General features: G+C 38.0%; 2 protein-coding genes across 2 annotated transcripts; one reads left to right on the plus strand and one right to left on the minus strand.

Annotated features, from left to right (window-relative positions):
• Nucleotides 1-612: 612 nt before the first annotated feature.
• LOC140546655 (gamma-crystallin M2-like) lies at nt 613-1,264 on the plus strand (the record flags this gene model as incomplete). Its single annotated transcript, XM_072670039.1, has 2 exons — nt 613-870; nt 989-1,264. Coding segments are annotated over 2 exons (534 nt in total), but the record flags the coding sequence as incomplete, so codon positions are not given.
• Nucleotides 1,265-4,016: 2,752 nt separating this feature from the next.
• On the minus strand, nt 4,017-11,776 carry LOC140546465 (gamma-crystallin M2-like). The gene is made up of 3 exons (XM_072669740.1): nt 11,742-11,776; nt 4,411-4,648; nt 4,017-4,292 (listed from the first exon to the last, which is right to left on the minus strand). Exons 1-3 carry the CDS (start codon nt 11,774-11,776, stop codon nt 4,017-4,019), a joined length of 549 nt encoding a protein of 182 aa, XP_072525841.1.
• Nucleotides 11,777-14,085: the final 2,309 nt, after the last annotated feature.

Genomic DNA, 14,085 nt, shown 5'->3' on the forward strand with positions numbered 1-14,085 from the left:
TAGCTTACGTAATTACACAAATACATCTGATTTCTATCGCTATGCACTACGATTTTTAATTTGTATTTTTATCTGCCTCTGTGCTGTATTTAAGCTTCTCTTATGTGTGACCTTTCCTCTGGTATTAATAAAGTGGTCTGTCTGTCTGTCTGTCAGGGTTAAATAGCATATTTTTGTAGGGCAGATAGACCTGGTTCATGTATGACAATAGTAACAAAGCAGTACCAGTATGGGGATGTCAATAGGATGTAAAGGTCAACACAATGCATTTTAGAAAAGGCACAGATGCTTTGTCTTCCCAATGGGATCCATTCTAATGTCTTCTGGAGACCATGTCACATGGAACTGTACTAAAGGCAGCTCAGTTCTATGTGGGCCTCTCTACTTTGTTGCTTTGTCAGGAATTTACACAATGACAATCACACAGTCTTTGGTCCAAGACCAGGTATAAATGCAGGGGTTAAACCAGCCACAATGTCAGCACACCAGTTGGATTCAGCTCTGAATCGAACCGACCAACCAGCCAAAATGAAGGTAATCAGCAAAGACTGAACATTTGTTTAATGTTTTATGACATTTTCCTTAACCAACATTGGCTGAAATGTTCTACCACTTCCACCCCATCAGGTCACCTTCTTTGAGGACAGGAACTTCATGGGTCGCTCCTATGAGTGCACCGGTGATTGTTCCGACATGCACTCCTACATGAGCCGCTGCCACTCTTGCAGAGTTGAGGGCGGCTGCTGGATGGTCTACGACCGCCCCAACTACATGGGAAACCAGTACTTCATGAGGAGGGGCGAGTATGCTGACTACATGAGCATGTGGGGATTCAGCAACTGCATCAGGTCCTGTCGCATGATCCCCATGGTATGATATTAGATCTGCTACACCATATCACAAAATTCCCAGTGTACTAAATTTAATTCAGTTATTGTAATGGAGTTTTGTCCCAAATTGACTCCTGGTTTGTTTTCCTCCCAAACAGTACAGAGGATCCTACAGAATGAGGGTCTACGAGAAGGACAACTTCATGGGCCAGATGATGGAGATGACTGATGACTGCGATTCCTTCATGGACCGCTACCACTGGTCCAGCGGCTGCATGTCCTGCCATGTGATGGATGGCCACTGGCTCATGTACGAGCATCCCCACTACAGAGGCAGGATGTGGTACTTCGGGCCTGGAGAGTACAAGAGCTTCAGGGACTTCGGCGGCATGAGGTTCATGAGCATGAGGCGCATCATGGATTCCTGGTACTAAATTACACCCGAGCTGAAATCCAAATAAATTAACTTTGAGTAAAAACCCCAAAATCAGTGATCAGTGTATTATTTTTCCCAAACATTGGTCTTCAAATGGTTGAAAAAAAAATCCTTTTCAAATCTATTAAAAATTAATTGACAGCCCAGAAAGACAGTTGGAACAAAATGAGAAAAAAACGTTTTTTAAGGGCCTAAACTAAAAAATCTAATTTTCGAAATTAAAAATAACAAATGAAACCTTATAACTAATAGAACAAATTTGTTATTAATGACTCAGGATTTAAACTTGTGACCCCCTTCCTTTCAATTTAATAGTTAACCTTTACACTAAATATAGACCCTAACGCTCACTGTAATCTTAAATAACCCTTATCTAAGCACTGGACATGGTTAAAACCCAAACCTAATTCCTAACCCTAAAACCGACTCTAATGCTAACCTTAACCCTAATCACTCTGACTCCCCAGATAGCTTGTTCACAATAGCAGTATTTGTTCTTTAGGTTTATTATCTATGTATAAACAGTAGGGGAGAGGGAGCACATTCCAACATGAATATTGTATGTAGTTAAAAAGGTTTAGGTAAAACATGTTTTTTGGTCACCATCTTACATTTCCATAGCAACAGCATCTGTGGATTATCATATCAATCAGACTTTCCAGATTGAACAGATATTTCTCCAAATGTAATTTACAAAACCTCACACCTATGTATATTATGGTAACTTCTTAATTCCACCATTTTATAACAAATAGACTACTCACATTGAGAGCTAGCCAGGCTTAGACAGAGACTCCACATGACAGGGTTACGTCAGTAGGGCATTACAACTAAGACCCTCAAAGTAAACAAATTGAGTCCATATGCTCTCATATACTGTATGTTAAAGTTATGTTCTAAAATACAGTATTACATGTTATTTGAATATAAATAAGCCACTTTGACAACCTCTTCACTGATATTTATTTATGTATTTAGGTTGGAAAGCTCTTTAGGTATACATTTATTTCCTATATTGTTCTGAATAAAAAATAGGGGTTTACATACATCAAAAAGGAATGCCTACCTGTGTCAGTCAAGCAGATTTAATTGAAATCAAAAACACATTAATATTACACATTTAATTCTTGTTAAATAAATGAAACCAAATAAACAGATGTGTTTACTAGGTTTTCCTCTTTTCTATCTGTTTCTCTTTTCTCAAAAGTTTAGATTGCTTTTGACTAAAAAACAGTGGGTATTGCAACAACTGTGAGACCTGTGCTCAAGCTGTTAACATAATAGGAGTTTGTAAGGCCAGACTTCAGCCTAAATGTTGGTCCAATTCACTCCCATTATGAGACAAAATTGTCAGCATACACAGAAACTGTGGAGCCAAAGCCCAGTAATGAACTCTGGTAAACACATAAACTTGTGGAAATTTTGAAAAATCACAAAAACTTTCCTCTTGGAAAAAAAATGGTTTATATAGTAGATACACTAAAAGTGTTTTAGAAAACAGATCATTACTTTGAAGCTTTGAGAAAAAGTAATTATCAAATAACTGCGAGCCTAGTGAAGATGACAGCAACGAGTCCTATTAAACCTCATCTGACAGAAGCTTCATAGAGTTTACAAATAGAATAATGAAGTATTGAGGCAGTTCTAAAGCTTCATAGCTGAACCTTAATAAAGCACAAAACAACTGGCAACTTTAATTCATTACTGTCAGAGACTCATTTCATTCTTCATTCATTCATCCAAACATCTTGTGCCTCGTATGTTAGTTTAAAGATACTTACCAGAGCCCTGACTATGTGTATCCAGGTATTTTAAAAAATATAGACTTTTCTCTGTATTTTGTCCCCTTGCCCACATGAACACAGTGTTGTAGCTTACATTTTTTAATGCTGTCCACAGTGGAGGTTTTTGAGAACTTGTGTGGACAGGCACACAACTTTTTGATTATAACCATACAGCCATATAACCTTTCACATGGCTGTTTGCCAACTAATAAGGTTTACTAGAAACGTACTCTTTCATTAGACTTTGACAAAACATGCTGCGCTCCAATTTGGATAAAACTTAAACAGTTACAACCTACTGTTACAACCTGCTGTTTGACCAACACACAATGACAACATTTATTGTTGAAATTTTTAAATAAATAAACTTATTTTCTATTTATTTATTTATTTAGTTAGTTTTGCAGTATTTCTATATACATTTTGGAACCATAAGAAACATTACCTTATAGGCCTCAGAGAGGCATCAGTACAAGTACAGAATGTAATACATATCCAACTGTACAGTAATACTTACAGTTAGGGGAAAAGCGGACTGGGAAAAAATACAACACTCGTTTTCCAGACACACAGGAAGTTCAATATTTCCCATTTGTAGACAAATGGGCTGCAACCTTAGACTTCAGCAATCTTAGACACTTTTTATTTTATTATTTTATTTTATTCTTTTCTCTTTCTGAAAACTGAAAGAAAAGGTTTTTACTTCCATTTTTGAAGTTATTAACCAACTCTATGAAGGGGGTACCGTGCAGAAGTGATGGGTTTCTTTTTAGCTTTCCTTTCATTTTTTTCCCGCTGATAAAAGTACCTTTGGGCTGTGGATTAATTCTTTAATAGATTTGAAAAAGCAAATTTACTAAAACTGACCCATTTGAAGACCAACGTTTGGGAAAAATAATACACTGATCACTGATTTTGGGGTTTTTATTCAAAGTTAATTTATTTGCATTTCAGCTTGGATGTAATTTAGTACCAGGAATCCATGATGCGCCTCATGCTCATGAACCTCATGCCACCGAAGTTCCTGAAGTTCCTGTACTCTCCAGGCCCGAAGTACCACATCCTGCCTCTGTAGTGGGCATGCTCGTACATGAGCCAGTAGCCATCCATCACATGGCAGGACATGCAGCCACTGGACCAGTGGTAGCGGTCCATGAAGGAATCGCAGTCATCAGTCATCTCCATCATCTGGCCCATGAAGTTGTCCTTCTCGTAGACCCTCATTCTGTAGGATCCTCTGTACTGTTTGGGAGGAAAACAAACCAGGAGTCAATTTGGGACAAAACTCCATTACAATAATTAAATTAAATTTAGTACACTGGGAATTTTATGATATGGTGTAGCAGATCTAATATCATACCATGGGGATCATGCGACAGGACCTGATGCAGTTGCTGAATCCCCACATGCTCATGTAGTCAGCATACTCGCCCCTCCTCATGAAGTACTGGTTTCCCATGTAGTTGGGGCGGTCGTAGACCATCCAGCAGCCGCCCTCAACTCTGCAAGAGTGGCAGCGGCTCATGTAGGAGTGCATGTCGGAACAATCACCGGTGCACTCCCATGAGCGACCCATGAAGTTCCTGTCCTCAAAGAAGGTGACCTGATGGGGTGGAAGTGGTAGAACATTTCAGCCAATATTGTTTAAGGAAAAATGTCATAAAACATTAAACAAATGTTCAGTCTTTGCTGATTACCTTCATTTTGGCTGGTTGGCTGGTTGGCCGGTTCGGTTCAGAGCTGAATCCAACTGGTGCACTGACACCCTGCCTGGTTTTAACCCCTGCATTTATACCTGGCCACGTTCCAAAGAACATGGGCCTAGTATTGTGTAAACTCCTGACAAAGCAAACATGGGGTCACAGGGGCCCATAGACTGGCTCAGTCTCCAGAAGACTTTAGAATGGATCCCACTGGCAAGACAATGAGACTGTACCTTTTCTAGAATGCATTGTGCCAGGCATTATTTTCTACGTACAGCCCATTGCCATGTCTTGCCATGATTTTGTTACTTTTGTTACATATCAATTATCTTGACCTTGATCTTTCTTTTTTTTCTTGTCAAGGTAGCACAATACTTTCTGTTATTGCCAGAAAGGTCATTCAAATGATTTGTGTGTTTAGTCTTGAGTATTTAATTCATACAATGCTTAGCAAGCTAAGCTCTTATTTAGCAGATCTAGCATTAGTCCATTCATATTCCTTTCAGAAGCTATAAAGAGTACTTACAGTACAGCAAAATCTTGGGCACCTGTCTGAACTACAATTAAATGTGTCCATATCTGGGCAGTAAGTGCTTATTTACTAATAACATTCATACAGAAAGTCGTGATTTTACATCACTGTGTTCATTAAAACATTTACATTTACATTTATGGCATTTAGCAGACGCTCTTATCCAGAGCGACTTACAAAGTGCTTTGCTATTTACCCAAGAAGAGCCTTAGCTAGTTAGAATAGACTAATAATTCAAAAGATAATTTAAAACATCTCCAAAGCTCTCCTCATGGGTCTATTATTATTTATAGTTATCATCCAACACCTGGTTTGGTAAATCAGTGCTTAATGATGGTGAATTAGGTGAGCTGGTGATGGAATTGAACACATCCACTCGTTGGCTGGAAGCAAATAACTAACTTAAGATTTTGACTACTTTCTTCAAAATGAGAACTTCAGTAACAATACCTGGCAAAAGTGCTCTTATTATCACATTCAACCATTTGTTTCAGAGTCTGTTTGCAGTGTATTTAAATATACAATTTAAATATACAATTTTCACTCTTTTTTTTTATTTTACATTTTTTAATAAAAAAAAACTTGAACTAGTGTTATAATCAAGTCAAGACCAAGACTTTTAGTAGTTGAGTCAAGTCAATATAGATAATATCAGACACATTTATATATATATATAAATGTTTACAAAATAAGTATATTTTAAATATTGTTTTAATTCTAAAATAAATAATATACAAACTAGTGTTATAGTCAAGTCACTGCTAGATGATGAGACGAAAGATGAGACGAGATTTCTTTCACCATATAAAAATACATATATATAAATGTACAAATATATTTTTATATATATATAGTTTCTCTGGTCATAGTGACATAGCCTTTACTTTTGATGGTTAGGGAACATTTTGGACAAGGGTATACATAATATTGAACTACACATTGGACTATTGGACTACACAAGGGTTCATTTTGTCCCCATAATTAAATTGGGACACATTTGTCCCTGCAGACATTCTCAGTATGGGACCAGCAGCCACAAAGTAACTTACAACAACAACAACAACAACAATAATAATAATAATAATAATAATAATAATAATTATTATTATTATTATTATTATTATTATTAAAACTATAATTACCTCATTGTATCAATAAAGTAATGGACCACATCCAGCATTGTGGGCCCAGGCGGGAAAACAATGCAACATTGCTGAGCTACATGGTGCTGTAATTAAGAGATTATATACATGACATGATCAGCTGAGGGAGCTGCCCATGTTCATTTCTCCTAGGGTTCTACTCCTGAGGTTTAGCACACAACCACACAGCAAAAGCAGTGAAATGGTGCAGAGCAAAATGCAACACTGAGCGTTTCTAATCATCTCCGTAGTCCTGGTTAACGCTCTGCCCTGAGCAAGGGGGTTACAGTGGAAGAAAACATAAACGTCAAGTTCAATTTAAATGTACATCAACCATGTCACAGAGCTCTGGAAAAGAACAATTACGGTTCTGCACATCATTAAAATGTTCTCTTATCTAAAGCATGAAAGCGTAAACTTTTATGTAATGGCTCAATCAACTGAGGACAGGACTCAAGGGAATAATTGTGCAAATTGGAAGAACATGGATGTAAGAAACTGCAGACAACTGATGTGTAATTTTATTTTCATAACCTGCAGGCCTATAACATTCTTATTATGATTATTATTATTGTAAAAGTATAAGTTTTCATGGTGCTGCCACCTCAGGCCAAAACCATAGTTCAGGCTGAACAACAGCCTGAAAGGGAAAATCAGATTGTAATTTTAATTTTTTGCAGGTATATACAGTATTTAATTGAATAATTTAAAAAAGGTACAAAAAAGGTAGTTTATCCATAAAGAAATATGGCATTCGTAAATGGGTATTGCTACAATGGGACACTTTAATTTTAAAAGCAAAAATGTAGAAATACAAAATTTGAAAAAAAAAATTTGATAAGATAATCCTTTATTAGTCCCACAGTGGGGAAATTCACAGTGTCCCAGCAGCAAAGGGATAGCAAGACACTCAGTTGAAAAAGTAGATAAATTAACAGTATATATACCATATAAATAATAAAACTCAAAAATGATAAGATCCTGGAATTTCTTTTTTTTAGGTTCAGTTTGTAGATCATTTACATATTTCTTTATAATTCTTCCATTTTGGTACTGCTAATTAACATACCCAGGCAGAGCACAGCTGATTGCTCTCTGGGACCACTGATGGTAAAGCTCGGGATTGGAACTCGCAACGCCCGGGCCATAGCAGCAATGCATTAGACCACTGAGCCACTCTGAGCCCAGGTTTGTCACATTAGCGTCAAAGTGGGGCCCTGCATTTCTTTACTTCTTCTTTACTTTAAATGGGTCTGAACTGCTACTTTAATAATCCATATATTTTTGGTTTATTCTTTCTTACAAATGTAAGCTGTATGTCCAAATTTCTATTGTTGTGATGGACAATTGCTGACCCAGATGTGCAAATGAACACACACAGCTTGTCTAATCCCTGTAGAGAAGTATTGCCAATAGAATAGACCTTACTAGAGGAGATAAACATGAACCTATTGGCTTCATACCTAATACCAGGCATGGGCTAGAGAAGTATAAAGCTCTCCCATCACTTGAGCTGTGGAGCAGTGAAACTCTTCTCTGGAATGTCTGTGCTCCATGTAATACTTCTGGGAATAGGTGGGGTAGTGATCATCCAATATCCAGACCTCAACAATATTCTTGTTGCTGAATCCAATCAAATCCGCACAGCAATTGTCCAAAATCTGGTAGAAAGCCTTCTCTGGACAGTAGAGACAGTTTCTCCAACACTTTAATACACCTGATTTCAGAAGAAACAATGAATGAGCAGGTGTCCCAATACTTTTTAATGTATGTTATGTAGGTGTCTGTGGAAGAAATGAATATTGTTGTTTTTAAGAAACCAGTTATTTATATCTGTACAATTAGTTCTATAGTTACTTATTTATACACTGTTATTATTAACTGTAATCATTATTCTTAATATGTAAACAAACAATAAAAAATAACATAACATTATCAATTTGTAAGCTCTGCATGCAAGAAAGCAAAGGCTGGGAAAGCGAACAGATATCTGTGCATTGGCTAAAATCTAAAACTAGCCAACCGGCTACTGTGAGCTATTGCCGTGCCAAAAACCAACCAATCAGAGCAGACTTCATCATTTTGGATTCGTTGTTTGTTCATACGCACCTACCATACACTCCTATTTACGTCTGAGCATCTGACCATCAGACAGTGATGGAATTTGGTCAAACCAGAAGTTATGTTATTAATAGTAGCTTATATACAAGCTGGCTAGGAGACCACCTGGCTGAGAGAGGTGATTCCACGGGCAATGTCAGAGAAAAGTGTGGCAAAATGAAATGCTAGGCTAAAGGCTAATCCCAGTGGCCGTATACTTTTACATATTTCTTGCAAATGTCAATTTCCTTTATGAAAAATGCATTTTTATCTAAAACAGTAGATAATTTCCTGAATTTTTATACATATGAATCATTAAAGTGGTGTTTTGGGTTTTTTTTACAATCAAAATAATCAAGCTAACCTTTTACAGTGTTATAGTAGTTTGCCACCCACACCCCCACACACACACACACGCCCACACACATTGTTCATGGCCTTGTTTGTGCTTGGTGTGACAGTATCACAGGCTCCAAGCTTTTGTCAAAACGTGCGAGTGGCAAGGTTATCCATAAAGAAATGGATGCCCCTCTTTGTTTAAGATGTCATTGGGCAATCCGTCTCAATGTCGGGTTCCATAATGAACGCTCAATAGCTCGCTCTGTACAGCCTCTGTCTGAGACACACTCTGCCTGTCGGTGGCATTAAGGAGTGTATGAAGAAAAATGACCTGAGATATCGCTTTCATTTAGAGGGAGGAGGAGGAAGTGTAGCAAAGCGGGACTCGTCCTCTAAATGCTTTGATTCACTCATACGGTTTATGCCTGATCTGCACAAGGAGATTGTCTTATTACGACACAGGAAGCTAAAGCAACCAATAGGTGATACTCTGTACGGTCGATCTGAAAAGGAAGGGTTTTGGATTTGACACTTTTTCCTTCTGGGAATTATTGGAGAAGGTAAATCTAGACAAAGAAAGTCTAGTAAACTTTCTGTGTCCTGCCAAAATCTTGTATTTCTAAAACAATAACTTTTTTTCTGATGCAGTTAGTCATCACACACCAGCACTTGATGACTTTATCATATACTTGGATGAGTAGCAAAATGCTAGACAACACTGTGTACTATCAGATATAGGCTGATCCCAAATAATAAATACAGTTCTTAAGGATGCTGCCCATGATATTTCTCAATAGATTTACAGGTGTAAAGTGTTATGTTTGACTTGTCGATGTTTAAAAGGTGCCATTACTCCCACATTTGTTTCAAGGTGAACAAAATCTAGGTCTAATTTGTCAGATTTAACTGGGTCTCATGAGTGGAACAGGCCTGCGGGACTAAAAATACCTGCCTCATCTACAACTTTTACTGTTACAATAATTGCAAGAAACATTAATGCTTTATTTAGATTCTTGTCTTGAATAATTATCAGACATTAATGTGAAAGACCTATATGGGGATTTACACTAGCCACTGCCATTACACTAGCACTGTGAAATAGTTGTTAAAAATAAAAAATAACCAAGAAAAAAAAAAAAAAAAAAAAAAAAAAAAAAAATATATATATATATATATATATATATATATATATATATATATATGGAATAGCTTAGAACATGTCTGTTTTGTTCAAAATTGGACAGTTATCAAGTGAACAGAGACACTGGAACATGCGGCTGAAGTTTCTTGTTGTCCAGCTATTATATTGATTGTTTAAACAATGACTAGATCTGAGGGCCTGCTCCTTATTTGGAGCTCTGGGTTTCACCTGTGAAGACTGAATTCTTCATTGCAAAATAAACCAACATGAAGACTAGGTAGTTGTCTGTGGGAGAAAAGCAAGCCATTTGAAAGCTGACAAAGGGAGAAAAATCGAACAGAGCCATTGTAAAGGCACTGGGCATAGAATAAATGTCCTGAAAAGGACATAACATAGAATTGCCAAGTCTATTACCAGATTATTACTCAACTGAGAATTCATTGCAACCTAATGCATCATAAAAGAGGGCTTTGGTGACGTTAGTGGGTGGCTGGCTTGATGCAGTTCTTGCAAGCAAAAACATAATGTTTCTTTTTTGGTTGTTTGTTTTGTTTTGTCGTTGTTTTGAGGTTTTTTTTAGCTGTAAAAAAACAATGTCGCAAAAATGGGACAAAAAATCCAAACTCAGGAACTACAGGGACTTTAGTACACAATGGTTTTGGCTATTATATTCTATTGGTAATAGAAGTTTGTAACAACACTTTTGGCCTACCAGTGGGCTTTTTAAGAAGTCTCACACAGAGTCTTTTTACTGTTACTCTGAAGAACCAAATCAATCATAAGCATTCTGTTGTGATGTAAATTGCAATCTGACTATGAGTGCTATGGCCTGCTTGGAAACTAGCACAGTGCATCTAACAATAAGGACAGCACGGTGCTTACACTATGTACAGTGGGGAAAAAAAGTATTTAGTCAGTCACCAATTGTGAAAGTTCTCCCACTTAAAAATGAGAGAGGCCTGTAATTGACATCATAGGTAGACCTCAACTATGAGACAAAATGAGAAAAAAAATTCTGAAAATCACATTGTCTGATTTTTAAAGAATTTATTTGCAAATAATGGTATTTGGTCACCTACAAACAAGCAAGATTTCTGGCTGTCACAGACCTGTAATTTCTTCTTTAGTGGGTTCTCTTTCCTCCACTCATTACCTGTATTATTACCTGTATGTTTGAACTCGTTAACAGTATAAAAGACACCTGTCCACAACCTCAAACAGTCACACTCCAAACTCCACTAAGGTGAAGACCAAAGAGCTGTCAAAGGACACCAGAAACAAAATTGTAGACCTGCACCAGGTTGGGAAGACTGAATCTACAATAGGTAAGCAGCTTGGTGTAAAGAAATCTACTGTGGGAGCAATAATCAGAAAATGGGAGACCTACAAGACCACTGCTAATCTCCCTCAATCAGGGGCTCCACGCAAGATCTCAGCCCATGGGGGTCCAAATAGATAGATAGATAGATAGATCACTTTATGTATCCCATGGGGAAAGTCAGTTTTTACAGCAGCAAAATTTAAACAAGAGAGCAGCATAATAAAGGCACTTAAAATAGTAGTAAGATCACAAGAACGGTGAGCAAAAATCCCAGAAGCACACGGGGGGACCTAGTGGATGACGTGCAGAAAGCTGGGACCAACGTTACAAAGGCTACCGTCAGTAACACACTACGCCACCAGGGACTCAGATCTTGCAGTGCCAGATGTGTTCCCCTGCTTAAGCCAGTACATATCCGTCTGCACGTCTGAAGTTTGCTAGAGAGCATTTGGATGTTCCGGAAGAGTATTGGGAGAATGTCTTATGGTCAGATGAAACCAAAGTAGAACTGTTTGGTACAAACACAACTCGTTGTGTTTGGAGGAGAGTGAATGCTGAGTTGCATCCAAAGAACACCATACCAACTGTGAAGCATAGGGGTGGCAACATCATGCTTTGGGGCTGTTTCTCTGCAAAGGGACTAGGACGACTGGTCCGTGTACATGAAATAATGAATGGGGCCATGTATTGTGAGATTTTGAGTGCAAACCTCCTTCCATCAGCAAGGGCATTGAAGAATGTTCAGCATGACAATGATCCCAAGCACACTGCCAGGGCAACAAAGGAGTGGCTTCGTAAGAAGCATTTCAAGGTCCTGGAGTGGCTTAGCCAGTCTCCAGATCTCAACCCCATAGAAAACCTTTGGAGGGAGTTGAAAGTCTGTGTTGCCCGCCAACAGCCCCAAAACATCTCTGCTCTAGAGGAGATCTGCATGGAGGAATGGGCCAACATACCAGCAATGGTGTGTGCCAAACCTTGTGAAGACTTACAGAAAACGTTTGACCTCTGTCATTGCCAACAAAGGATATATAACAAAGTATTGATATGAACTTTTGTTATTGACAAAATACTTATTTTCCACCATTATTTGCAAATAAATTATTTAAAAATCAGACAATGTGATTTTCTGATTTTTTTTTCTAATTTTTTCTCATTTCTCAACTATGTCTCTCATAGTTGAGGTCTACCTATGATGTCAATTACAGGCCTCTCTCATTTTTTTAGGTGGGAGAACTTGCACAATTGGTGACTGACTAAATACTTTTTCCCCCCACTGTATGTTTTATAGCACAACCATTTCTCTGGGTTAAGTTAAACCTCAAGCTTATTATTCAGTTTTAAATCTTAAGACCCACTCTGCGTTTACATCAGCATCCAGAAATCTGAATGTTTTTTTTCAACAAACACAAAATTCTGACCAATCTAAATAGAGTATTATCTTAAACACATATTTAATTATCATAACTTATCATGGCTAAAACCGAATCCGCCATTAAAGTCACTGTAAAACGCTGTAACACCTTCCTACTTTCTGCAGCCACAACAGGAACGTTATGTGCCAGAAAACTGTCTTTGTATCTCCATATCCAAACTTCCTCCTAACAATGATGCAACATCACGAAACTCAGAGAAAGTGACACTGGCTGCTCATGGCAAGCACTTACAGCCTCTGATTAACTGCAATATATCATTTGTAGGGTTAGTGGGTTATCCAGTTTCCACCCAGCTTACCATACACACAGGACACTGCACTAATGACCGCCTCTAATTGCTCATCCACTGGAGCAGGCAGGATGTTTTTACCAGTCGCTATTTTTAGCACTGTCTCCTGGACAGTGTAAATATGCTATTCTTTTGGATCCTCTCTGTTGTGGCAAATAATCAATACCGTTACTAGTGAACACATGCCGACCTTGCCTGGCAGATTGAAACCAGCACACTCTAAAAGACTGATGACCTCCTCTCAGCTAGAGAGAACAATTCCAGAAGTAACTCAGCAAGACTTTCTAGAAAGATCTTTTTACTGTACGGAAAGCTATGAAGGCCATCATTTGTGGCTAAGCAAAGGCCAGTCAGGACTGCTGTTTTTTTGAAAGCAGCCAGGAACAAAGGCCAAATTCAGCCCAAGAACATTCAGCCTAAATCTGACATGTCTGGATGCATAGCCCCAAGTTTTTATTCCAAGAACAATTAAGGCCTGATAGACCCGTTTCCATTAATGTCTATATTAATACTATATTATGGGTATTATAATTATTATATCATGATATTAAGATTATATCAATAAGACAGCTTTGGGTGGTGGTTCAGTGACTTTTATCAATCATTTCATATTAGTTCTGATACAAGTTTGTGGTTGGTGTGGCGCAACAGATAATACCACTACCTCTCTGTGAGCTTCCACACCATGTGGGAGACCAGGGTTTGATTCCTGGTCTGGGTGACTATGCTGCGCAACACCAATAAGAGTCCTTGGGCAAGACTCCTAACACTACATTGACCCACCTCTGTAATACAAGTAACCTTGTAATTTGCTCTGGAGCATCAGCTTAATGCTGTAAATGTAATGGTGAGGAGGATGGGTTCCTCCCAAGGTTTCCTCCTCCAGCTCTGAGGGCCTTTTTCCATGCCACTGTTGTCTTTGGCTGCTCACTGGGGGTCTTAGATTTTCATGTTTTATGTTGTTCCTGTGCCCTCTTATTAACTACTGGTTCTGTAAAGCTTCTTTGTGACAATGCCAGGTCTAAAAAGCGCTAT

This window comes from Salminus brasiliensis, chromosome 24 (assembly GCF_030463535.1).
Source record: "Salminus brasiliensis chromosome 24, fSalBra1.hap2, whole genome shotgun sequence".
Classification (NCBI taxonomy): Eukaryota; Metazoa; Chordata; class Actinopteri; order Characiformes; family Bryconidae; genus Salminus; species Salminus brasiliensis.

Excerpts from the sequence above, each read along its gene's own strand:
- LOC140546465 (XM_072669740.1), bottom strand. The coding sequence starts at position 11,776 with ATGCTCTCTAGCAAACTTCAGACGTGCAGACGGAT. Across the intron at positions 4,649-11,741 it reads CTTCAGACGTGCAGACGGAT|CTTCTTTGAGGACAGGAACT; the intron begins ATGTACTGGCTT and ends CCATCAGGTCAC. Across the intron at positions 4,293-4,410 it reads CCTGTCGCATGATCCCCATG|TACAGAGGATCCTACAGAAT; the intron begins GTATGATATTAG and ends CCTCCCAAACAG.